Genomic DNA, 27,224 nt, shown 5'->3' on the forward strand with positions numbered 1-27,224 from the left:
GCAGAATGTGACTTGCAAATCTCCCAGCCAGCTGTTGCCTATTGTGGGGGGGGCTCAAGAGGAGGAAGATTCTGTATGTCCTTTATTAAATTTTGGTTCCTTTGGTGATCAGCGAAAATGGGATCAAGTCCTGGCCTGTATTGTACACATTAAAAATGTGCAGGATGGCATGTTAACATATTGGGTCCGATTCTACAGGAACCAGCATGGTGTAGTGGTTAAGGGTGGTGGTTTGGAGTGATCAGGAGAACCGGGTTTGATTCCCCACTCCTCCACATGAGCGGCGGAGGCTAATCTGGTGAACTGGATTGGTTTCCCCACTCTTACACACGAAGCCAGCTGGGTGATCTTGGGCTAGTCACAGCTGTCTTTGAGCTCTCTCAGCCCCGCCTACCTCCCAGGGGGTCTGTTGTGGGGAGGGGAAGGGAAGGTGATTGTAAGCTGGTTTGATTCTTCCTTAAGTGGCAGAGAAAGTCAGCATATAAAAACCAACTCTTCTTCTTCTTCTTCCTTTAAGAGCCAGCGTGGCATAGTGGTTAAGAGTGGCAGACTCTAATCTGGAGAGCCGGGTTCAATTGCTCACTCCTCCACATGAAGCCATCTGGATGACCTTGGGCTAGTAGCAGTTCTCTCAGAACTCTCTCAGCCTCACCTACCTCACAAGGTGGGGAGAGGAAGGGAAGGCGATTGCAAACCGGATTGATTCTCCTTAAGAGGTAGAGAAAATCGGCATATAAAAACCAACTCTTCTTCTTCTACCTTTGCAAAAGAACCTCAAGGCCATTATGAATCAACGCCGAAGCAATTGTCAAGCCCTCTGTTAAGAGCCCGATGGTCATGGTTTCCACCCGAGATGCAGTTTGAAAGATGGACCAGTTTGTGGATGGATCTCTCCCCTTCTCTGGGCTCTTCCCCTCCTCCCAGTTATTGTTTCTGTAGCTATTTCTTAGCATTGACATTTTCCGAACGTAGACTGGGCCTGAAGGTGTACCCGGACTGCCACCCTGGCTTGTTTACTGCCAGCGCTCCAAAGAACAAGCAAACTCCCTGCTTCTTTACCGGCCCTAATTGCCTGTCAGGCTTGGCAGAGTTGTCCCCCCACCATGAACGCTTGCGGTTTTTGCTGCTCCGACCGGGCATCGCAGAGACCTGTCCAGGAGCGGCCCAGCTACATAACGTCGGCGCTAGAATGTAGACCAACCAGGCTATGCAGGGACCGTGCAGATGAAGGAAGGGGGCTCTTCTTTTCTGTTGAATGAGGAGACGCTTCCTCGGTGGTTTTATCTGGGAATCTGCTTGCGAATTGGAAAAGCGGAGGGTTCTTTTAGCAGGGGTGGCTTTTAATACTGCATTGGCTGTTGCTTTTAATGCTACATTGGCTTTTAATACTCCATTTTAATACTACATTGGCTTTTAAGACTACATTGGCAGTTGCCAGATAAAAGGAAGTATTTCTTCTCACAACGCAAGGTTAAATTGTGGAACTCCCTGCCCCAGGATGGGGTGACGGCTGCCAAATTGGAAGGCTTTAAGAGGGGAATGGACACGTTCATGGAGGGGAGGGCTATTCATGGCTATTAGTAAAAAGAGATACTAGTCATGATGCTGTTGGAATATGAGACTGCACATGGCAAGCAGATGGCAAGCAGATGTAAAAGATCTATGTGACAGCCAGGTGATTGGTGGTGTCACATGACAGCTCAATGACTGAGCAGAAAAACTGGCTTGTACTGGACTGAGCTAGATAGTCCTGGAGACAAGGCAGCCAACAGGTGATTGGCTGAGAGACTATGCCAGATATGTATATAGGTGTGTTATATATGTATTGGGGTGTGGGTTGTGGAGAGTTGATGACCAAGCGGAGCATTCTGTCACTGTGAATAAAAGAGCACTTTTGTACTACGTGCTGAGTCTTCTGTGCTTACTCGCCTGTAGAGCTGCAACGCTTTCTAACATACGCCAACAGGGTTATGGGCCCAGTTCAGCTCAACTGCGCTACATCCTGGAGGTTCTGAGCAGAGGTACTATCTGTGGAACAAGGGCTGTAGTGAGCAGAAGGCGAGTGGATGTCTGAGGTTGAGTCAGACGGAGCAGAGGAGGTGCCCAGCAGGTCTGTCAGCAGCAGTGCGTCTGAGGCGGAGGAGGAGAGCGACACGGAGCAGGAGCAGCAGGGAGCGGGAGAAATTATGGCTCAAGCTGCAATGTCCTTGCTTGTGGAAAAGCTCACTTCTACCAACTACAATGTGTGGGCGTTACGAATGCAACACTACCTTAAAAGAGAGGCACTGTGGATTTATGTCTCCAACCCACCGGATCCTGAGACGCCGCAGGACGTGGTGAAAGATGAGAAGGCACTGGCAAGCATAGTGCTGAGCGTGGCTGACGACCAGCTTGTCCATGTGACGGGAGCTTTGAAAGCGAAAGCAGCCTGGAACTCATTATCACAGGTCTACGTCCAAAAAACAGCTGGCTCTTTGATAGCCATAACGAGACGTTTGTACAGAACTTTTCTTTTGCCGTCAGTTCCTGTGAGAAACCATATAAATGAACTGACTGAATGTTTCCAAATGCTGGAGCAGAGGGGGAAGACTCTACCGGAGGATGATAAAGTTTATATACTCCTGAGCTCTCTGTCTGAGCAGTATAACATGCTAATTACAGCTCTGGAGTCGGTTGAAATTGATAAACTAACGTTACAGTATGTTATTGGAAGAATTTTGGAACATGAAAAGAGATTGCTTGCAAGAAATCCTGAGAAGCCTGCCAAGCCGGAGGGAAACCTGCCAAGCCAGGAGACGCGGAGGTTTGCCGGCGGAGAAAGGAATGCGGAGCAGAGAAAGCCGGGTGATTTACAGCAGCACGTGGCTCTGAGGGTCAGACGTTGCTACATCTGCAAGGCTACAAATCACTTAAAGCGTGACTGCCCAGAAGCAAGGAAGAAAAGCCGAAGGGACCAGTCGTCACGTGAGTTTGTGAGCGGTCAGAAGGCATCATTGGTGCTGACTGAGCACAGTGACACAGCCGGTGTCTGGATTCTAGACTCTGGTGCGTCACAGACCATTTGCCGGCATCAGGAACTTTTAAAAGACACACGGGACTCAAGTTTGCCGCACGTAAGCCTCGCTGATGGAAGGAATTCTGAGGTGACACGTGAGGGGAGTGTGTGGTTCCCAGCTTTGAACTATACATTTAAAAAGGTGCTATGTGTCCCTGAACTAGAGAATAATTTGCTAAGTGTAAGTGCCCTTGACAGGGCTGGATATACTGTAACATTTACAGACAAGGCTTGTAAGATATCCAAAGGTGGGAAAGTGCTTCTTACAGGGAAAATGTGTAATAATGTGTATGTGGTAGAAAATAGGCATGTGGAGGCAAAGATGATAACTAATAAGAGCCCCCATGACAATTGCATACATCTGCTACATAGAAGGTTGGCTCATGCAAATTATGAGACCATAAAGAAAACGCTAGCCTTACTGGGGAAGGAAAAAGTTAAAGAGTGTGGGAACTACCTGGATTGTGAGGTATGCAAAAGTTCCAAATCTAAGGCTTACCCAGTGGCTAAGCATAGTGAGAGACTCTCAGACACTGCACTAAAGATAGTGCATGCAGATGTCATAGGCCCCTACAGGGAGAGTCACTCAGGTAACCATTACGCGTTGATTCTGGTGGATGATTGCACCAGATTCTCCTGGGTGTATCCTTTGAAAAAGAAGTCACAGGTGTTTGAAACATTTAAGTATTGGGCCAAAAGAGTGCAGAAACAACTTAAATGTACCTTGGATTCTCTCCAAACAGATTTTGGGGGAGAATTCATGTCAAATGAGTTTAAGAAATGGTTAGAGGTGCAAGGTGTGAGGCACAGAGTTGCCAACGTGGCGGTGCCAGCAGAAAATGGTGTTGCTGAACGACATGGGGGAATGCTACAAACAAAAATGTATTCCATGTTGCAGGATGCAGGGTTGCCAATGACATACTGGGCAGAAGCAATAAAGGCCGCCTCCTATGTTTCCAACAGGATCTGGACCAGGTCCATACAAGACATACCTTATAGGGTTTTGTACCAGAGGGATCCTAGCTTAGGTTACCTCAGAGTGTTTGGTACAAAAGCCTGGGTTGATGTGCCAATATCCAAGAGAAGGAAAGGAGGAGCGAGAGCTAAAAAACTAACCTTCCTTGGGTATCAGTCTGGCATGAAATCATACAGGTTTGCTGATGAACATAATTCTCTCAGCTACAACAGAGCTGCGAATTTTTGTGAGGGAAATAACTGGGCCAGAATTCATGGACAGGAGGAGCCAAAAGAAATTGGGCTACCATTGACAGATCTCTCACAGGATGCAGATGGGGTGAAGCAGGAGGGGTCTCCTCAAAGGGCTTCATCACCAAGGGCTGAAGAGGGGAGACAGATTCCTAGGGTGTCAAGCAGGAGCACTAAAGGAATTCCCCCAGAGAGGTATGGTTTTGAGACCACTGATGTAAATCATGTACAGGTCAAAGAACCAAAGAGTTTTCAGGAGGTAATGGCTTTGGAAAGCAGGGAAAAGGAGGCCTGGCTAGAAGCCATGCAAACTGAGTTTGATTCCCTGAAAGAGAATAAGGTATTCTCTGTAACAAAACTGCCAGCTCAAAGAAAAGCCATAGGGTGCAGATGGCTTTACAAAGTCAAACAGTGTCCAGAAGGGAAGATACTCCGTAAGGCCAGGCTTGTGGCTAAGGGTTATTCCCAAGTTGAAGGGCAAGACTTTGATGAATTATTTGCTCCCACTGTGAAGGCTGATACTATAAGAGCTGCATTGTGTAAAGCTGTCAGAGATAACATGTTAGTGCACCATTTTGATTTCACCACTGCATATCTGAATGCAACAATAAGTGAAGAAATATATATGGAGCAGATCCCTGGGTTTGAATGCAAGGGTAAACAAGGAGTATTAAAATTGCATAAGGCTCTGTATGGATTAAAGCAGAGTGCACGTGCATGGTCCCAATGCATTAGTGAAGCATTGGCAAATCTTGGGTTTAAGCAAGGTGTTGCTGATCCTTGTATGTTTACCAAATGTGTAAAGGGCTCTGACTGTGTTGTATTTTTATATGTTGATGATCTTTGTTTGTTGTGTCATACAAAAGAACAACTAAACTGGTTTAAGGAGGCAACTGGAAAACTGTTTAAAATGAAGCATCTTGGTGACATTCAAAATTATCTGGGGGTAGAAATTACCAGGAACCCAGAAGGATATTTTGAATTGTGCCAGGAGAAAAAGATTGAACAGCTCCTAGAAAAATTTAAAATGACAGAGGCCAAAAGCACTGAGACTCCCATGACAACAGGGTATGTGAAAGAGGTGGATGATAAGGTATTCCATGATAAAAATCAATACCAATCGTTGGTGGGTTCATTGTTATATCTGTCATGTTGGACAAGACCAGACATTTGTATGGCAGTACATTTGCTTTGCCAGAAATGTGCATGTCCATACATGAAAGACTGGAATGCAGCAAAAAGGGTGCTGCGATACTTAAAAGGCTCAGCTTCAGCCAGGTTGTGTTTAAAGGCTGATGCAGAGGAAACAATCACAGTGTATAGTGACTCCAGTTGGGGGGAAAGAGAAGAAGGAAAGTCTACCACTGGGTACGTGTTATTTCTACATGGGGCACTGGTTATGTGGAAGTCTTTAAAACAGACTCATGTAGCTACCAGCACATGTGAGGCAGAATATTCTGCATTAAGCGACAGTGAGATTCAGCTGGAATGGCTGTGTCAACTGGCTAAAGACCTAAATCTTGAATATGAAATGCCTGTAAGTGTTTACTGTGATAATACTGCAGCACAGCAATTGGCTGGATATCAAGGTATAAGAACAAGAAGTAAACACATCACAATAAGATACCAGAATGTCAAGGAAGCGGTAAACAATGGTTTAATGGTTCTGAAACATTGTGCTTCAAATGTAAATATTGCTGACGTTTTCACCAAATGTTTGTCTACTGAAAAGTTTGAACTATTTAGAAGCAAATTGGGGCTTGCAATGTCAGTCTAGGAGGAGTGTTGGAATATGAGACTGCACATGGCAAGCAGATGGCAAGCAGATGTAAAAGATCTATGTGACAGCCAGGTGATTGGTGGTGTCACATGACAGCTCAATGACTGAGCAGAAAAACTGGCTTGTACTGGACTGAGCTAGATAGTCCTGGAGACAAGGCAGCCAACAGGTGATTGGCTGAGAGACTATGCCAGATATGTATATAGGTGTGTTATATATGTATTGGGGTGTGGGTTGTGGAGAGTTGATGACCAAGCGGAGCATTCTGTCACTGTGAATAAAAGAGCACTTTTGTACTACGTGCTGAGTCTTCTGTGCTTACTCGCCTGTAGAGCTGCAACGCTTTCTAACATACGCCAACAGATGCATCCCTGTTCTCTGCAGGATCAGAGGAGCATGCCTGTTGTATTAGGTGTTTTGAAACACAGGCAGGACAATGCTGCTGCAGTCGTCTTGCTTGCGGGCTTCCAAGGCTGGGTTTTTGCAGCCCACCGGAAAGAGCCTTGAGAATGGGGAGACACACCGTTTGCTTTGGGCCTGGTGAGCTCTCGCTGTTTTAGAGATTGGCACTGTCCGTTGAGGGGGCTAGCTTGCCCTCCCATCCCATTGTCAGCCATATTTTGCAGACATTACAAAAAAGGCATTAGATTCTGATTTGCCTTTGCCTCTGATAAGGAAATTGACCCTGGAGAAAAGGATGCCCTTGGAACACTCAGCTGCTCCAGGATATGGGGACATGTAATAAATAACAGCCCTTATTACCAGCTAGCAAAGCATCCCCTAGGCTAGATTTGGGCTCTGGAGCAAGCTCTTTCTCCTGTTGACCAAGATGGTATGTGCATCGGGTTGCCAGCTCTTTCTCTGGCCCCTGTGCTTGCTGTCTGCAGATCGTTGCAAGTTGACACTGCTTCTCTCTGAGCCGTGAAAAGCACCCCCCCCATTTCTGCTATTTGAGGCATAGATGCAGTTTGCTCCTCTGGTCAGTTGGCAATCTGATGCATAGGGTTGCCAACCTCTAGGTGGTAGCTGGAGATCTCCCGCTATTACAGTGGATCTCCAGGCGACAGAGATCCATTCCCCTGGAGAAAAGGGCTGCTTTGGAAGGTGGGCTCTATGGCATTATACACCATTGAAGTCCCTCCCTTCCCTAAACTCCACCCTCCTCAGGCTCCACCCCCCAAAATCTCCAGGTATTTCCCAACCCAGAGCTGGCAACCCTACCTCTGTATAACAAGAGGGTGGAGAAGGAATGGCCTCATTCTGTGCCAAAGCATTAGGGTTGCCAGGTCCCTCTTCGCCACTGGCAGGAGGTTTTTTGGGCGGAGCCTGAGGAGGGCAGGGTTTGGGGAGGGGAGGGACTTCCATGCCATAGAGTCCAGTTGCCAAAGCGGCCATTGTCTCCAGGGGGAACTGATCTCTATCAGCTGCAGATCAGTTGTAATAGCGGGGGGAGATCTCCAGCTAGTACCTGGAGGTTGGCAACCTTACGAAGCATGCCTCCCTTTAAGTCCAGAATTCTATTTCCGGCTCCGTAGGAGCATCCAGGTTAGCAAAGACAGTCTGCCTCTGGGACTGCGAGGCCCTAAGCTATTACTTCATTCAGTGGGCCGCAGAAGCATCTCAGCAATTCCGCATAGCCTACCCCTCCGGTGCGGGAGCGAAAGCCCATTAAACCTCCCTTTGTGTCCAATCACTCTGTTGACCTTTTGAGTGAAGGGTCCCTCTTGGCCGGGCCCAGCTTTCCCTGACCTGATACAGCAACACCCCTTCGTTGCTCCCGCGCCCGGCTTTTCCTGCTGCTGTCCCCCCCCCCTCCGCACTCCTTAATGGAATCTGTCCCCCCTCCCAATACATTAACCACTTTAGCTTGGGGGACAATCCAACCTCCATCTCCAAGCCTGTAGCCTCTTGCCACTTAGCGGATCAGCTCTGAAAGCGTCTCCTCCTCTCCCAGTTGGTTCGGAACGAGGGGAGCCTTTCAATCCAGCGCTTATTGTCTCCTGCGAGCTCTCTGCTTTTGCCTGAGTGCCTTTGTCTGGGGGGGGGGACTTCAGCGGGAAGCGGCAACGAGGGAAAGAGAGCATTTTCCGCACATTAGGCTCGGCCCAACGCTAATGGTCAAAGTTAGCAGGGCTGAAAAGGAGAGTAGGGCCAGGCCAACCTAACTTGGCTGTGAAGCCTTTAAATGCAAACACGTGAACACACTAAGCTGCCTTATACTGAATCCGACCCTTGGTTCATCCAAGTCAGTATTATCTGCTCAGACCAGCAGCGGCTCTCCAGGGTCTCAGGCGGAGGTCTTTCATATCACCTCCTTGCCTAGTCCCTTTAACTGGAGATGCCAGGGATTGAACCTGGGACCTTCTGCATGCCAAGCAGATGCTCCCCATAATTTCCAGGAACAGGACATCATATGAACATACGAACACATGAAACTACCTTAGACTGAATCAGACCTTTGGTCCATCGAAGTCAGTATTGTCTACTCAGACCGGCAGCGCTCTCCAGGATCTCAGGCAGGGGTCTTTCACATCACCTTCTTGCCTAGTCCCTTTAACTGGAGATGCCGGGGATTGAACCTGGGACCTTCTGCATGCCAAACAGATGCTCTACCACTGAGCCACAGCCCTTCCCCTAAAGAAGAGCCCCGCAGGATCAGACCAAACCTCCATTTAGTCCAGAATCCTCTTTCCCACAATCCAGGTGACTTCCAAGCATGCAAGTTAAAGATTCCCTTTTTGGCCCCCAGCAACCAGTATCCAGAGGTATACTGCCTCTGAGCCTGGAGGTTCTGTTTAGCCATCGTGGCTAATAGCCACTGATGGGCCTTTCAAATCCCTTTAAAAGGTCATCTGAGCTAACTGCCGCCACTGCATCCTGTGGCACTGAGTTCCATAGGTGAATCATGAGTTGCATGACGGGAAAGAGCAGGGAAGACTGAGCCAGTGCTTGGATCTCGTGGCCCTTTCTTATATACACAGGGTAATGCCAATCACCACTTTGGGGTCAGGAAGGAATTTTCCTCCAGGTCAGATTGGCCCAGGGATCCTGGAGTATTCCCCCTTCTTCTGGGGATAGAGCAGGGATCCCTGGTGGAGTAGCAGTGAATTTCCTGCATTGTGCAGGGGGTTGGACTAGATGACCCTGGGGGATCCCTTCCAGCTCTATGTTTCTATGAAAGAAGACGAACGGAAAATATTAGGAAAGCAGTGCTGGGCTTTTTTTTTCAGGCTTGATTCCATTGATGGTTAAACCTGAATGATCAATTCTCTGTGTCAGCAAATCAGACAGTGTTTTTAATGGCAGCCGTCACCTGCGGCATTAGCCTTCCGGTTAAACATTCAGTAGACTCAAATGGATTGCAGTACACTGGCTTCTTTCCAGCAAGCAGCTGAAAATGTCGAATAAATATCATTTGCCTCAAACCTTGACCTTTACTATACAGTGAAGGGGTGTGAGTGTGTGTGTGTGTGTGGGGGGGGTTGTCTGTAGACTCATGCAACAACCGGAGCCCAATATCGGGTTTCACAGATGCCAGGACAGTATTCATATAAATAGTTGTTTTGCTCCAAAAGAGAATCCTGGAATTGTTAAAAGACACGCAGCCAAAGGGAGGTAGATATTAGAAGGAGGAGGAGGAGGAGGAAGAGGAAGAGTTGGTATTTATATGCCAACTTTCTCTACCACTTAAGGCAGAATCAAACCTTACCTTCCCCTCCCCACAACAGACACCCTGTGAGGTAGGTGGGGTTGTGAGAGTGTGACTAGCCGAAGAAGAAGAGGAAGAAGAAGAAGAAGGGTTGGTTTTTATATGCCGATTTTCTCTACCTTTTAAGGAGAATCAAACCAGTTTACAATCTCCTTCCCTTCCTCTCCCTGCAACCGACACCTTGTGAGGTAGGTGGGGCTGAGAGAGCTCAAAGAGAACTGTGACTGGCCCAAGGTCACCCAGATGGCCTTGTGTGTAGGAGTGGGGAAACCAATCCAGTTCACCAGATTAGCATCCATTGCTCCTGTGGAGGAGTGGGGAATCCAACCCGGTTCTCCAGATTAGAGTCCAACACTCTTAACCACTACACCACGCCGGGTTTAGGTTGGAGTCGATCTGCATAGGACTGCACCGTAAGAGTAATCTCTGTACCTCTGCAGAGCTTCTTGTTCATCACAATGGGTTTCAGGCAAGAGAGGGTCCTGCCGGATCGTACTTCGCACGCGCCAAATGTGAACAATCCAGCCTGGGACAGAAGAGCTGGCGAAACGATGACAAACCATTCTCAGCCTTCCCGGCAGAGCTTTGCCAAAAGGCTCCCCTGCGACGATCTCTTTCATTTGCACCGATGTGCATTTAGGATTGACGGGGGCATCCCCAAGGCACTTCTCCCTCCAGCAAGGCAACGAAACAATGTAATTGTCTTGGAGAAGTTTCAAGACTTCCTTGCGATATTTGCTCAAGAGCTGACAGAGGATGGCCATTGTATTTTTCCTCTCCCGACGGGCAAGACGGAGGCAGGTCTTTAAGAATGCCGCAAAGGGAGCCCCCCCCCTACACACACACTGTTTTGAGTGGTCAGGGAGAAGCTTTTCTCCCTCTCTCATAATGCCAGAACGCGGGATCACCTGCTGAAGCTGGGGAGAGATTCCATACAGATCAGAGGAAGTATTTCTTCACGCAACACAGAGTTCAGTTGTGGAACTCCCTGCCCCAGGATGTGGTGATGGCTGCCAACTTGGAAGGCTTGAAGAGGGGAGTGCACATGTTCATGGAGGAGAGGTGGAAGAGAGGGCTATCCATGGCTACTAGTCAAAATGGATACTAGTCATGATGCCTTACCTATTCTCTCCAGGATCAGAGGAGCATGCCTATTATGTTAGGTACTGTGGAACACAGGCAGGACAATGCTGCTGTGGTCATCTTGTTTGTGGGCTTCCTAGAGGCACCTGGTTGGCCACTGTGTGAACAGACCGCTGGACTTGATGGGCCTTGGTCTGATCCAGCAGGGCTTTTCTTATGTTCTCATGGAGGATGGGGCTATCCATGGCTACTAGTCAAAATGGCTACTAGTCATGATGCATACCTATTCTCTCCAGGATCAGATGAGCATGCCTATTATATTAGGTGCTATGGAACACAGGTAGGACAATGCTGCTGCAGTCATCTTGTTTGTGGGCTTCCTAGAGGCACCTGGTTTGCCACTGTGTGAACTTGATAAGCCTTGGTCTGATCTGGCATGGCTTTTCTTATGTTCTTATGTATTTTCTCTCTCCAGGTCTCTCCGCTGTTGGGGAGGGGCCGTGGCTCAGTGGTAGAGCATCTGCTTGGCATGCAGAAGGTCCCAGGTCCAATTCTCGGCATCTCCAGTTAAAGGGACTAGGCAAGTAGGTGATGTGAAAGACTTCTGCCTGAGATCCTGGAGAGCTGCTGCCGGTCTGAGTAGACAATACTGACTTTGATGGACCGAGGGTCTGGTTCAGTAGAAGGCAGTTTCATGTGTTCATGTGTGTATCCTGCTTGCAAAGAACACAGGAAGGGTGCATCTAGATCTGTCCAAAGGTCCACCTCCTCAGCATCATGTTTCCAACAGTGGCCAACTAGATGTATCTGGACGCTGCAGCAGCAATATCCTGCCTGCATTCTACAGCACCTAATATAATAGGCATGCTCCTCTGATCCTGGAGAGAATTCATATGCATTGAGCCAAATTGGCATTGTTCGAATGGCCTCCATGTCCTTTGGAGGGCTGCTCTTTCTCACCAGCCAGGCAATCTTTTGAGTCGCTGATTGCATGCCGCCTCCTGTATTGATGAAGCCCTACTTTGAAGCACCGCCGGATCCTCAAGGGGTCTTGGGATGAGGCTCCCGAGAAGTCTGATTTGCCCTTTCACATCCTGGTTGGACTTCTTTCTCTCTGTTTTGATCCAGCCTTGTGACTAATTGAGGAAAACAATTCCCATCACGAGGCTTTTGAAAAGTGCCTGCTTCCTGGCGGGCTTCTTCCCCTTTTCATCCTTTGCCTTTTACGAAAGGGCAGTTCGAAGCAGGCCGCAAAGGCTGTCACAAATATGAAAGGCCTCGGCCGGCTTCTTCCCAAGCAAAAGAGATAAAATAGCTTTCATTAGATGCTGGCGGAAAAAGGATCGGGTGGAGGAAATGGGCCTCGTGATCAAAGGCACCACCTTTGCCGGACTCTCTGAGCCAGAAAATAACGTCGCTGATTTTGCAGACATCAGGTGCCTTTCAAACAAAGGCCAGGAATATCTAGTGCTACAAAGCCACCATGATTTAATGGTTGGTAATTAAAAATGTTTAAAAAAGTAAAGGTAAAGGTAGTCCCCTGTGCAAGCACTGGGGCATTACTGACCCTTGGGGTGACGTCACATCAGGATGTTTACTAGGCAGACTATGTTTACGGGGTGGTTTGCCATTGCCTTCCCCAGTCATCTTCCCTTTACCCCCCCCCCTCATTAAATTATATTGTAAATATTTACTTGCAATTTTACATAGATAGGCATGTTTCACTGTGTTATTATGTCTATTACAATCCAATTTGGGTTGTAACTAAGTTTGTACATCAAGAAAAGAAGAAATGAAGATAAGAAGAGAAAGGAAAGGAAAGGAAAGGAAAGGAAAGGAAAGGAAAGGAAAGGAAAGGAAAGGAAAGGAAAGGAAAGGAAAGGAAGGAAGGAAGGAAGAAAGAAAGAAAGAAAGAAAGAAAGAAAGAAAGAAAGAAAGAAAGAAAGAAAGAAAGAAAGAAAGAAAGAAAGAAAGAAAGAAAGAAAGAAAGAAAGAAAGAAAGAAAGAAAGATCTTGAAAACATCCGATATTATTTTTGGTGGGTAGTTTTTAATGGATTAGTGAGTTTTTCGCAACGTATTCTGGGTGCCAAGGAAGAAAGGAGAAAAAAGTGTATTGTATGCAATTCTTTATTATCTTTTCCTGACTTTTCCCATCCCCCTCTCTTTCTATCTTACTTTACCCCGATAAACTGGGTTTACCGACCAGGGAAGGACTATGTTTATGGAGTGGTTTGCCATTGCCTTCCCCAGTCGCCTACTCTTGACCACCAACAAGCTGGGTACAAATGCAAAAAAGGACTTCTTTTTTTAAAAGTTACAAGGTAGTGTGGAGTGGCAACAGAAGGTGATGCTTGGGAATATGGAGGTAGGCAGGATCACAACCCAATGAGAGCGGTGATATGGTTGTGTTGCTGGGGATGGCAAGCAACATCTGGCATGGGGAGGGGCCATGGCTCAGTGGCAGAGCATCCGCTTGGCATGCAGAAGGTCCCAGGTTCAATCCCCGGCATCTCCAGTTAAAGGGACTAGGCAGGTAGGTGATGGGAAAGACCCCTGCCTGAGACCCTGGAGAGCCACTGCCAGTCTGAGTAGACAGTACTGACTTTGATGGACCAAGGGTCTGATTCAGTAGAAGACAGCTTCATGTGTTTATGTGTTCATGTGTTTGTTGTCACTTGTGGCTCCAGCAACCAAGAAGTGAACCCCACATTTCTCAACAGTGCCAGCCAAATGGAATAGGAGATCGAGCTCCCATCTCTTTCGTAGCCCATGCAGGAGAAATAATCTCTTCTCACTGATGCTGCAGTCTTATGGAACCATTTGCGCCGGGCAGAACTTCCTCCTTTGTCCTGTTCCAGCCGGGCTGGGAGGGGGGTATTGAACAAGGATCAGAGCCCATGAGCAGAAACCACTGGGCTGCAGGAAGAATTTAGCAAGGATCACAGAGTGGGGCTGAAGAAGGTTCAGGACCTGGGACAGCTCCCAGGGAAGTTAGATGTTGCTCAACAAGATTTTCGGGATATTAGTTTTCGAGAGTCCAAGTTCCCTTCGTCAGATGCTTTGACTCTTGAAAGCTTGTACCCCAAAAATCTTTTTTTAAAAAGATGTTTTATTAACATTTTCAATTATATATACATACATTTACACAGTTTGCACTCCTTCGGGGAGTCTATTTCATCTTACATTTCAAACATCTTATACATTGTTCTTATATTCTAGATTTTAGATAATAAATTCCTTCTATACTATATAGTAAATTTTATAAGCTGATCCTTATATCTAACAATCTATCCTTTCCATTTAACATAATCAAAATAACATTCCCATTTCTTTTGGGATTCTTCAGTTGTCTTCTCTTTCATCAAGCTGGTCAGTCTGGCTATAACCCCAAATTCGTCCATCTTTTGTTGCCACTTTTCCAAATCTGGAATATCCTCCTGTTTCTTTCCTCTGCTAAATCCTGGCAGCAAATGGATAAATTATGCTTCCCCCTTCTGCTTGTTTATGACAGATGGGTTTCTCAGTTTCTCCCCGGCTTCTTGGGTGACAAAAATCTCATTTGGATGCTGGTGGGACTAATCTGCCACGGAGTCATAAAGGCTCCGTCCTGGAGCAATAACTGCCAACATCTGTTTCTTTGAAGAAGGAGAAGAGTTGGTTTTTATATGCTAACTTTATCACTTAAGAGGAGCCCCGTGGCACAGAGTGGTAAGCTGCAGTACTGCAGTCACAAGCTCTGCTCACGACCTGAGTTCGATCCCAAGGGACGTTGGTTTCAGGTCGCCGGCTCAAGGTTGACTCAGCCCTTCCATCCTTCCAAGGTCGGTCAAATGAGTGCCCAGCTTGCTGGGGGTAAAGGGAAGATGACTGGGGAAGGCACTGGCAAACCACCCCATAAACAAAGTCTGCCTAGGAAACGTCGGAATGTGACATCACCCCATGGGTCAGGAATGACCCGGTGCTTGCACAGGGGACCTTTACCGTTTTTTATCACTTAAGGAAGAATCAAAGTGGCTTACAATAGCCTTCCCTTCTGCTCCCCTCAACAGACACCCTTTGAGGTAGGTGGGGCGGAGAGAACGGTGACTAGCTCAAGGTCACCCAGCTAGCTTCATGTGGAGGAGTGGGGGAACCAACCCGGTTCACCAGATTAGAGTCCGCCGCTTATGTGGAGGAGTGGGGAATCAACCCCAGTTCTCCAGATTAGAGTTAATTGCTCCAAACCACCGCTCTTAACCACTACAACATGCTGGTATGGTGTTACTTCATGAGGTGCCCTGGGGAGGCCATGAACAACAAAGCGGGCAAGTAAAAAAAGCGTATGTCCCACGCCTGGTGTGGCAAACTTTTCAGTTCTCCAGCAACCAAAGGCAACGAACAAAGAGACGCAAAGATGCCAGGCTCTGAGCAGGTTCTTGAATGCCATGGGAACAATGGGAAAGAGTTACCCATTGTCAGGTGGCGTCGTGGGCAGGCCAAGGGCACAGAGATGAGCAGATGGAACCAAGTGCGGCTGTGAAAGTGTGGGGGAGGTTGCAGAAGCGAGAGGTGACGTTCGGGTGAGTGGCTCGCAATCACAGTCAATGGCTAATGGGGCTCAGTTCCCAATTGCAAGGCTTCTATGCAAGCGGCTATCCATGCACATCCATGCACATGAACACATGAACACAAGCTGCCTTATACTGAATCATACTCTGGGTCCATCAAAGTCAGTATTGTCTACTCAGACCAGCAGCAGCACTCCAGGGTCTCAGGCAGGGGTCTTTCACATCAACTACTTGCCTAGTCCTTTTAACTGGAGACGCCGGGGATTGAACCTGGGACCTTCTGCATGCCAAGCAGATGCTCTGCCACTGAGTCACAGCCCCTCCCAGAAGAAAGACCCTTCCTTGGGTCAGTCTCTCACACATGAAGCTGCCTTGTCAAGAATTTTGACATTAGTTTATAAGGACACTATGAGAGTCTTACGAGACCGTTAATAAGCTTGCAACTCTTATTTGTAATATCTTTAAGTAAATACTTTCGTAGCTAAGCATCAGAGCTACTTTGTATGGGTTTTGTGTTGTGTTGTTGGATCGTGAGTCTGTAACTAGTGTTCTTTGATGTATGTTTTGCACTTTTCACTTTGTCACTATATTTAATACATATTGTTTATAGAATTTTTGAAGAGCCCAGTACTATTCTTTTCCACAGTCCCTGGAGGCTGGCAACCCTACTCACATAGCAAGATGGCCAACCTCCTGATGCAGCCTCTCATTCGCTGATATAAACCAGAGGTCAGCCCATATAAAAATCCCAGCCCATCAGATCTGGCAGGGGCAACTGAGGGCAAGGGCGGTTTGAAGACACGCGTGGCGATTTGCTGAAAAGTCAATAAAAAGTGGAGGCCTTTTGTGTGTGTGTGCTGAAAAATTGACTGAAAACAATAAAGAGGAGAGCTGAAGTTAAGTGAAATCACTGCTGCATAAGGGAACCCGCCTCTCTCCCTTTCTTGTGGGCGTCGTATCTGTATCGATTCAACAGGCAGCTGGCAGAAAGGGGTGATGGTTTTTATTTGAAGACAGGCTATAATTTTTAGGAGAGCTGAAAGAGGTGTGGAAGAGCCGTCAGCGGTGGCAGCAAAAATATAAATTTCTTTTGGCCTCCTGTCATCTCTGGTCCAATAATCTTCATTGTGTTTGTTGTGCAAATTGTGCAAATTTCTAAGAATCAAACCAGATGAGGCACTGAAAGACTGAAGTCTCCGGCATATTTAGAAGGTAAAGGTCCTCTGTGCAAGCACCGGGTCATTCCTGACCCATGGGGTGACGTCACATCCCGACGTTTCCAAGGCAGACTTTGTTTTTTGTTTTTTTTGCAGGGTGGTTTGCCATTGCCTTCCCCAGTCATCTCCCCTTTACCCCCAGCAAGCTGGGTCCTCATTTGACCGACCTCGGAAGGATGAAAGGCTGAGTCAACCTTGAGCCGGCTACCTGAAACCAACTTCGGTCGGGGTCAAACTCAGGTCTTGAGCAGAGCTTTTGACTGCAGTACTGCAGCTTAACACTCTGCGCCATGGGGCTTGTAACCGGCATATTTAGGTATTGGTAAATAGAAGCCTCACGACCTGAGTTTGATCCCGACGGACGTCGGTTTCAGGTAGCCAGCTCAAGGTTGACTCAGCCTTCCATCCTTCCGAGGTTGGTCAAATGAGTACACAGATGCTGGGGGTAAAGGGAAGATGACTGGGGAAGGCCCTGGCAAACCACCCCGTAAACAAAGTCTGCCTAGAAACGTCAAGATGTGACATCACCCCATGGGTCAGGAATGACCTGGTGCTTGCACAGGGGACCTTTACTTTTTTAAATAGAAGCCTTGATTCAGATCGCGAACATGCCACAAGGGAGGTGGTCTTCACCCCCACCCCAAGGCTATCTGTATTTTTTCTCCAATGGGGCAAATGGCAACTCAGGAGAGAGGTGGAATTGAGGTGGGGAAAAGCAGCTTGGGGAAAAGGAAGTTAGGGGTGCCAGCCTCCAGGTGGGACATGGGGATCACCAGAATTACAGCTCAATTTCCAGACTAAAGAGATCAGATCCCCTGGAGAAAATGGATCATAGAGTCGGAAGGGACCACCAGGGTCATCTAGTCCAACCCCCTGCACAATGCAGCAAATTCACTACTCTCCCACCCTTTTGGATGATTTGGAGGGTGGCTCTATGGCATTATGTTCCACTGAGGTTCCCCACTCCTCCACATGAAGCCAGCTGGGTGACCGGGGGCTAGTCACAGCTCTCTCTGAACTCTCTCAGCCCCACCTACCTCACAGGGTGCCTTTTGTGGTGAGGGGAAGGGAGGGTGATTGTAAGCTGGTTTCATTCTGCCTTAAGTGGTAGAGAAAGTCGGCATATAAAAACCAACTTCATCATCATCATCATCATCATCATCATCATCATCATCATCATCATCATCTCCTCCTCCTCCTCCTTCTCCTCCTCCTCCTCCTCCTCCTCCTCCTCCTCCTTCTCTTTCTCCTTCTTCTCCTGCCATAATCCGAATCCAAATCAATGCTCCCTGTAGCTCTAGTTTCCCCAGGAAAAGCTCACAATGGAGTTGCAGCCATGCATGATCCAGCATCTCATGTGGTTTGACCCCGAAGGGCTCCCAGGCCAGTGAGGATGGGGAAAATGTACATGCCCCTCACAACAGTAACCCATATGGTACCCCTTTGTGCTCTCTGGCAAATGTCTCTGATGATATTGGGTTTGTTCTTCAGAACCGCTGTTTTGAACAAACCTCTATGTGACGTCTTTGTTTTAGAGTCTGACTCACTCCTGAGTCCTGACTCATTCTTGGGAGTGGAAACTTTGTTCAGAGAAGGCACTGCAGTGACAGGGACTGTAATGACGCTGTAAGGATGCAGAACTTCTCAGCATCTTTTCCCTGTATCCTCTTTGTTTCTTAAGTTGTGTCTGTGTGTGTCTCTGTGTGTGTGTGTGTGTGTGTGTGTGTGTGTGTAGCCAGCATGGTGTAGTGATTAAGAGTGGCGGACTCTAATCTGGAGAACCAGGTTGGTTTCCCTACTCCTACACATGAAGCCTGATGGGTGACCTTGGGCTAGTCACAGTTATCTCTGAACTCTCTCGGCCCCACCTACCTCACAAGGTGTCTGTTGTGAGGAGAGAAAGGGAAGGGGATTGTAAGCCGGTTTGAGACTCCTTAAAGATAGAGAAAATTGGGGTATAACAACCAACTCTTCTTCTTCTTCCTCCTCCTCCTCCTCCTCCTTCTTCACTCCTCCTCCTCCTCCTCCTCCTCCTCCTCCTCCTCCTCCTCCTCCTCCTCCTTCTTCTTCTTCTTCTTCTTCTTCTTCTTCTTCTTCTTCTTCTTCTTCTTCTTCTTCTTCCCCGTCAAGTCGCAACCTACTAATGGCAATCCCCACAAGGGGCTTTCAAGGCAAGTGATAAGCAGGGGTGTCTCGCCATTACCTTCTTTAAGGTTGCCAGGTCCCTCTTGGCCACCAGCGGGAGGGTTTTGGGGTGGAGCCTGAGGAGGGCAGGGTTTGGGAATGGGAGGGACTTCAATGCCATAGAGTCCAATTGCCAAAGTGGCTAACTGAACTCTATCAGCTGGAGATCAGGTTTTTTTTAAATCAACATTTTATTAAATTTTAACATAACAAACGCTATATACATCCCATTCATATACAAATTCAGGGTTGCTGTTTAACAGTTCTAGCTGGAGATCAGTTGTAATAGCGGGAGATCTCCAGCTAGTACCTGGAGGTTGGCAACCCTAGCCTTCTTCTGCAGTGTCTTCCGTGGCGGTCTCCTCTTCAGGTGTCACCCCTCCCCCCCAAATCTCCAGGAATTTCCCAACCTCGAGTTGGCAACCCTACGACTGAACCAGAGAAACTCCCTGCTTTCACAGTCGCCTTCTATGAAGGGGGGGGGGGGAGTTGTTTTTTTTAAGAAACACAACTTGATATTTCCCAACGTTTGCCCACGGCAGGAAAAAACTGATAACTGGTAGGGAAGCGATCATTACTGATCGTCCTATCGAGGGAAGTTTTCTGAAGAACTCCAGGGTTCTTCAGGCCATCGTTCGAACGCCTCTGAGCTCGAGCTGCTGGCAGAGATTTCCACTGGCCCATTAAGCAGGAGGAAGGACCAGGACAAGAGGACGTAATGGACAATTAAGCTTTTAATCTGACAAGAGCAACGTCCTCTCGGCAGTATGGCAGCCTGGAGACTGAATGTACACGGGGGAAGGCGAGAAGCAGGCCGGCGGCCTCCTGGGGAACCCGGGTTGGAGGACGGATTCATTTTGTCATCTCATTTCCTTTATGAGGCTGAAAATGACACAGGGTGACTCCTGAAAGCCATTGCTTCTTAGCGCAGTTATTGCATTTTGCAAAAAAAACCAACCCTCTGCTTTTTTTCTTTCTCAATCAGTAAAGTTTGCTGTTGCAAGACGTTTGGCACTGAAATAGGGTTGCCAACTGCGGGTTTGGAAATTCCTAGAGATCTGGGGATTGAGCCTGGGGAGGGGCAGGGTTGTGGAGGGTTAGGGTTGCCAGCTCCAGGCTGAGAAATGCCTGGAGATTTTGGGGGCGGAGCCTGAGGAGGGCAGGGAGGGACTTCAATGCCATAGAGACCATTTGCCAAAGCGGCTATTTTCTCCAGGGAAACTGATATCTATTGCCTGGAGATAGGGTTGCCAGGTCCCTCTTCGCTACCGGCGGGAGGTTTTTGGGGCAGAGCCTGAGGAGGGCAGGGTTTGGGGAGGGACTTCAATGCCATAGAGCCCAATTGCCAAAGCAGCAATTTTCTCCAGGGAAACTGATTTCTATCGCCTGCAGTCTCAGATAGGGTTGCCAGATCCCTCTTCGCCACTGGCGGGAGGTTTGGGGGGCTGGGGCTGAGGAGGGTTTGGGGAGGGACTTCAATGCCATAGGGTCCAGTCGCCAAAGCAGCCAAGCAAAGCGTGCTTGGAAACAGCTCTTAAAATGTCAGAGCCATCCCCACCACGAACAAAGGAATACATGCAGTTTTATAAACTTAACATGAAAGAGACTTATCATCATTAGGTAGAACGTCTTGACCAATATACAATTGATTCATATACACGACCATTAGCATTATCCTATTAGACTGATCCTGAGGCGTTGCCCTAAATGGTTATATGATCTCTAATGAAGAAACGAAAGTTGACATTCCTTTCTGACACATCTGGTGTCTTAAATCCTTGTTAAGGAGCCTGCTTGTACCAGGGAGAATGATCTCACTAGCACTTGACTAGAAATGGTTGCTAGGTTATGCTGACCCAGAGATCTTACACCAGTGAATCTCTGAACCAAAGATTAAATTCTTTCCCCATCATTCATGGGATAGTGCCTTTTACATATGTGTGCATAATATATATGTGCCTGATGCTATGCTCCTTATACCTGAGCATGGCATCTCAAAAATCTATAAGTGTGAATATATATGAAAGAATATATGTTTTCCCATAAATGAAGCTTATAGGCACTTCATTTCTCCATCCACCGCAGGTGCTCCACTCCACGGCCTATTACTGCAAGACCGTCCTGGACGACAACAGCGCCTCCGCCCTGATCATCCTCGGCTTCATCCTCATGTCCCCCCTCATTGTCGTGGCCACGGCCCTCTACTGCAGCCTGGCCCGGCGCCTCCGCCTCTTCCTGTGCTTCCAGCCGTGCGCCCGGGCGGTCTACAAGGGGGTGAGGTGGCAGTGGTACGAGGAGGGGGGGCTCTGCGGGTGCGCCAAGGGGTGGGAGACCCAAGTCAAGGCATGGGTTTAAGCCCCTCTCCTCGGCCCGCTCGCCAGCCTTACCCCTGCCTGGTTGTATGCGAGGCGCAACGGGAACGGCGCAGAAGAACAACTACGCAGCACATCTTTGCCGCTTGGTCTCTCCCAGCTGTGGCGTGCTTGGCCTCGTGTCGCTTTCGGAGCCTTCTGTGAGGGGGGAAAGTCCCCTTTTTAACATTTGCCTCAGCCATGGATTTAGCCAAGCTTCCGTTTTCTCAGCTTTGCCTTTGGTAAAAACTATTGTTTCTGGTGAATGCTTGAGTGCCCCGCAACCCAGCGACACCACTTCCAGAATAGCGTTGCCAGAATAGCATCGTTAAATGGTGGAACTCCCTGCCCCAGGATGGGGTGATGGCTGCCAACTTGGAAGGCTTGAAGAGGGGAGTGGACAGATTCATGGAGGAGAGGGGTATTCATGGCTACTAGTCAAAATGGCTACTAGTCATGATGCATACCTGTTCTCTCCAGTCTCAGAGGAGCAGGCCTATTACATGAAGTGCTGTGGAGCGCAGACAGGACGGTGCTGCTGCAGTCGTCTTGTTTGGGAGCTTCCTAGAGGCACCTGGTTGGCCACTGTGTGAACAGACTGCTGGACTTGATGGGCCCGGGTCTGATCCAGCATGGCCTTTCTTATGTTCTTATGGAGAACGGGGCTATCCATAGCTACTAGTCCAAATGGATACTAGTCATGATGCACACCTATTCTCTCCAGGATCAGAGGAGCATGCCCATTCTATGAGGTGCGGTGGAACTCAGGCAGGACGGTGCTGCTGCAGTCGTCTTGCTTGGGGGCTTCCTAGAGGCACCTGGTTGGCCGCTGTGTGAACAGACTGCTGGACTTGATGGGCCCAGGTCTGATCCAGCAGGGCTTTTCTTATGTTCTTACGTGGGGTGCTGTTTAGGCCTGCCCATTTCTCCCCTGCTGCCCCACTGAATGGCGGTGGGGGCAAGGACAAGGGTGGAAGGGATGGGAGTGCCCTATGACCACATCATGTGGAGACAAGCGTGGGGCAGGGACTGGAGTGAGTTCATCTCCCCACCCCTATATGCCCCTTGTTTTCTAAATATATATATATATATCTCCACGGTTTATTTTGATGTGATTGGGGCAGATCAGGATTTCAACAAATGAATCTGCTACCGTCACGTGTAGTTTGTGCCACAGGAATCGAATTAGCTAGAGGAGATAAGCCTACAGCCATGGAGAACATAACTCACCAGTGGTGTGAGCCAAGGACAGGTCTCTCAGATCTGCAGAGAACCACAGCAATGTTCAAATTCCCCCCAGAATATCCCCCAGAATCCTCTACAACTTATACAGGGGGTTACCGCACTTGTATTCCCAGCGATGTATTAAGAGTTTGAAAACGTTATAAAAAATACTGTTCGCACTTTGTTTGGCCCCTTTAGCTGTGAAGACGTTTTCCAACCATTTATAAGCCGTAGTATCCAAAAACCCTTTTAAAGCGATGTTTTTTTATAACATTTTCAAACTCTTAATACATCGCTGGGAACACAAAGTGCGGTAACCCCCCAGGTTATGTAGGCCATGGCCCTCTAGGGTCTCAGGCTGAGGTCTATTCACACCACCTGCTTGCCTAGTCCTTTTAACTGGAGATGCCGGGGACTGAACCTGAGACCTTCTGCATGCCAAGCAGATGCTCTGCCACTGAGCCACAGCCCCTCCTTGGATCGTCTTGCTAATAACTGCTGGACTGGTTATGGGATAGAGACAGGGCAAAGTCTGTATTGTGTGCTCAGACCAGCAACAGCTCTCCAGGGACCCAGGCTGAGGTCTTTCACACCCCCTACTTGCCTAGTCCCTTTAACTGGAGATGCCGGGGATTCAACCAGGGACCTTCTGCATGTCAAGCAGACACTCCACCACTGAGCCACAGGCCCTCCCCATGCTGGCTGTTTAAATTATTCTCAAATCATGAGGTGGCATCATTTGGATTTTCTGTCTCAGCCACCAAAATGTCTTTGGCTGCTTCGTTTAATAAAGACTGCTGGGAGGAAGACCAATAAAACCAGAGAAGCGACGAGTTGAAAGTAAAGGTAAAGGCACACCCGGACTGGAAGGCTTTCTCCGCCCTACGCACACTCTGTCACCTCCAGAAACAACTTTGCATGCTGCCCTCTCCTCCACCAACGCATAGTGTGTGCACAGACTCTTGACTTGATGAATATGCATTTATCCAACCATGCATGTCCAAATCTACGACTGGAGGGGGCAAGGAAACAGGGCAATAAAGATCACAGCCCGTGAAGGTGCAACCATCTCCCCGGTAACCTTTTGAAAAAATAAAACTGCGCCGCACGCTTCCTCCAGATCCAACTTGCAGTTGGCAAACTCCCAGCTTTAAAAAAAAAAAGTGTGTTAGAGTTCATTGCACACCGCGAAGGTGCCTTGAAGGGCTTTGTGCGCTCCTGGTTTTAGCAGTGAGCCACAGGAATGATTGCTTTATGTAACTCTGCTCTGAGAAAGGGCAGATGCTAAGCCCCCTGATCCTTGGGGGCCCTTAAAATGGGAGCTGAAGAGAGGAAGGGCAGTGTCTGGACGGCTTTTGTGCTTATTCCAGCCCTGTGCGCATTCTCCGTGATGTTTAATGGTTGCAAGGAACAATTTCCTGATGCCCCCCTGCTCGAAACGGCATGTTCTCCTGTTGCTGGCCTCCAGTCTTTTCTGTGTCATTTTTACAGCTGCTATTGCTGTGTATCTGTCAGGGACCCTGAGGGCCAGCCGTACAACTTCCGTGTGCAATGCCTGATGTCCTCGCAGTCTCTAGGTGCACATTAAAGAAGACCTTTTTAATACGTTTTCCTTGTTCGTCCTCTCTCTTTTGTTGCCAAGTACAGTGTTCCTTCATGTAAATGAGGGCATGACTATCACATTGCCTCTTTAAATTTGCAGAGCTGGAGGGCCCTATCCTAACAGAAAGCGTCCTGGTGCTTCTCCTCTCTCTGTTTATTTGCAAATGTAGGTGTTAAGAACAGAAGACAGGCGAGCAAGCAAGCATCTACAGAGAGCATCAGAGCCTGAAGAAGGAGGAGGAGAAGAAGAGTTGGTTTTTATATGCTGATTTGGTCTACCTTTTTTTAAATTAAATTTTTATTTTTCGAAATGACATAAAACAATACATACAACATACAACACGTGCTCCGTATACTTAATAAAAACTCCATACCTAAAGCAAGATCTTCACCATCTGCCCTATGAGCGGATATACGTCATTCTACATTATCTAGCATAAATCTTTCAGTCTTAAAAGTAAATAGATCTTTAACTTAGCGGAGATATAAATAATTGTACTCCCACCTCAAGCAAATTAGCCACATTGCATAACTTAATTGATGTTACCATTATACTTAAATCATTTTCTTGACCTTTTCAAGGAGGATCAAACGGGCTTGCAATCTCCTTCCCTTCCTCTCCCCGCAACAGGCACCTTGTGAGGTAGGGGAGGCTGAGAGAGTTCGGAGAGAACTGTGACTAGCCCAAGGTCACCCAGCTGGCTTCGTGTGTAAGAGTGGGGAAACCAACCCAGTTCACCAGATTAGCCTCCGCCGCTCATGTGGAGAAGTGGGGAATCAAAGGAGGTTCACCAGATCAGAGTCCACCGCTCCAAACCACCGCTCTTAACCACTACACCACGCTGGCTCTCAACACCAGTGTCCCCAAAAGCAACCAAACATCACCAGGTTCCAGTTCCTGCTTATTATTAAACACCTTAAAATATATGCAATATTATTCTTAGATAACCTAAATCCAAGACTGTCCACTAAGACTCTCCAAGTTCTGCCTCGGTTTTCCAAGACCTCTCCAAGATCTGCACAGGTCTTCCTTAGCTTCCCAAGATCCTTTCACCGGGTATGTCAGTGATTGACCCTGGGACCTGTTGCATACACAACCAAAATGATTAGGGGACTAGAACAACTGCCCTATGAGGAGCGGTTAAAACGTTTAGGGCTGTTTAGCTTGGAAAGAAGGCGGCTGAGGGGAGACATGATAGAGGTCTATAAAATTATGCATGGTTTGGAGAGAGTGGACAGGGAGGAGCTTTTTCTCCCTCTCCCATAATACTAAAACGCGGGGTCATCTGCTGAAGCTGGAGGGGGAGAGATTCAAAACTGATCAAAGGAAGTATTTTTTCACACAACACATAGTTAAATTGTGGGACTCCCTGCCCCAAAATGTGGTGATGGCGGCCAACTTGGAAGGCTTTAAGAGTAGGGTTGCCAACCTCCAGGTACTAGCTGGAGATCTCCTGCTATTACAACTGATCTCCAGCTGATAGAGATCAGTTCACCTGGAGAAATTGGCCGTTTTGGCAACTGGACTATGGCATTGCAGTCCCTCCCCTCCCCAAACCCCGCCCTCCTCAGGCTCCACCCTAAAAACCTCCCACCTGTGGCAAAGAGGGCTTTGGCAACCCTATTTAAGAGGGGAGTGGACATGTTCATGGAGGAAAGGGTATTCATGGCTACTAGTTAAAATAGATACTAGTCATGATGCCTACCTATTCTCTCCAGGATCTGATGGGCATGCCTATTATATTAGGTGTTGTGGAACACAGGCAGGATGGTGCTGCTGCAGTCGTCTTCCTTGTGGGCTTCCTAGAGGCACCTGGTTGGCCACTGTGGGAACAGACTGCTGGACTTAATGGGTCTTGGTCTGATCCAGCAGGGCCTTTCTTATGTACTTATGAGCATGCCTATTATATGGGGTGCTGTGGAACACAGGCAGGACAATGCTGCTGCAGCCGTCTTGTTTGGGGGCTTCCTAGAGGCACCTGGTTGGCCCCAGTGTGAACAGACTGCTGGACTTGATGGGCCCGGGTCTGATCCAGCAGGGCTTTTCTTATGTTCTGCCATTGAGCTATGGCCCTATCGAGATACGGCTAATCAAGATCTTCTAATCAGGATAATGGGGAAATTGCATTTCCATGGTGACAGAGCCTCCACGCTGCCGCCATACGAGGGCAAGGATTTCACCTCTGAGATGATAAACAAATGAACAAACCCAGTTCTTGAGCTTTGGGCTTGATGATGTACTGGGGGTGGTGGAATCGGAGCCACTTAAGGACAGGACTCCTACTTGACTGGTAATAAGTCAAGGGAGGAAGGGTCGTAACCACAGAGATCTCCCTTCTAGCCCGAGACAGCAGCCATGATACGTCAACAAAAGCAGACGAGAAAGGGCTTGCAATGGCAATAGACAGTACACTTTGGGGGGCACATTGTGGGGGGAGATGTCCCTTAAAATAGGGTTGCCAACCTTCAGGTAGTGACAGGCGATCTCCTAGGATTACAACTGATCTCCAGGCGACAGAGTTTAGTTCACCTGGAGAAAATGGCCGCTTTGGAAGATGCACTCCACGGCATTATACCTAGGGTTGCCAACCTCCAGGTAGTTAGTCAACCGTATGCAGTCACTATAGCCATAGTGACTGCATATGGTTGACTAACTAATTAATTAACCTCCAGGTAGTAGCAGGAGATCTCCTGCTATTACAACTGATCTCCAGCCGACAGAGATCATTTCACCTGCAGAAAATGGCTGCTTTGGCAATTGGACTCTATGACATTGAAGCCCCTCCCCAAACCCCGCCTTCCTCAGGCTCTGCCTTAAAAACCTCCCGCCGGTGGCGAAGAGGGACCTGGCAACCCTAATTATACCCCATTGATGTACTTCCCCTTCCCAAGCCCCTCCCTCCTCAGGCTACACCCCCAAAATCTCCAGGTATTTCCCAACCCGGAGAGGGCAACTCTACCCTTGAAATCACCTCGCAGACTTGATTCCAGAAGAAGGGAATCTGAAGCAAACTTCTGCTGCTTGTTGCCAGTTTGTAGCAGCAACCAGGCATACATGGCGCTAGTCCTCATAAATCGATGGGGCCCTTATTAATAATGCTAAGGAGGAAGGAAACAAGGGCTGTCTGGGGTTACAGTCATCTCTCCCATTTTTATCCCACCTTTGCTCCAAGAAGCTCAGGGTGGTGTACATCGTTCTCCCCACCTCCATTGTATTCTCACAACAACCCTGCGAAGTGGGTTAGGCCGAGAGAGAGAGAGAGA

The 27,224-nt window shown here is 48.1% G+C and overlaps 1 protein-coding gene across 1 annotated transcript in view; it reads left to right on the forward strand.

Annotated features, from left to right (window-relative positions):
* TMEM88B (transmembrane protein 88B) overlaps positions 1 to 21,138 on the forward strand; it is a 31,992-nt gene extending 10,854 nt beyond the window's left edge. Inside the window, exon 2 of the mRNA XM_056865420.1 lies at positions 20,869 to 21,138. Coding sequence (XP_056721398.1) covers positions 20,869 to 21,138 — 270 coding nt within the window. The remainder of the gene's footprint in view (positions 1 to 20,868) is intronic.
* The last annotated feature ends 6,086 nt before the right edge of the window (positions 21,139 to 27,224 follow it).

Source organism: Euleptes europaea, chromosome 19 (genome assembly GCF_029931775.1).
Source record: "Euleptes europaea isolate rEulEur1 chromosome 19, rEulEur1.hap1, whole genome shotgun sequence".
NCBI lineage: Eukaryota > Metazoa > Chordata > Lepidosauria > Squamata > Sphaerodactylidae > Euleptes > Euleptes europaea.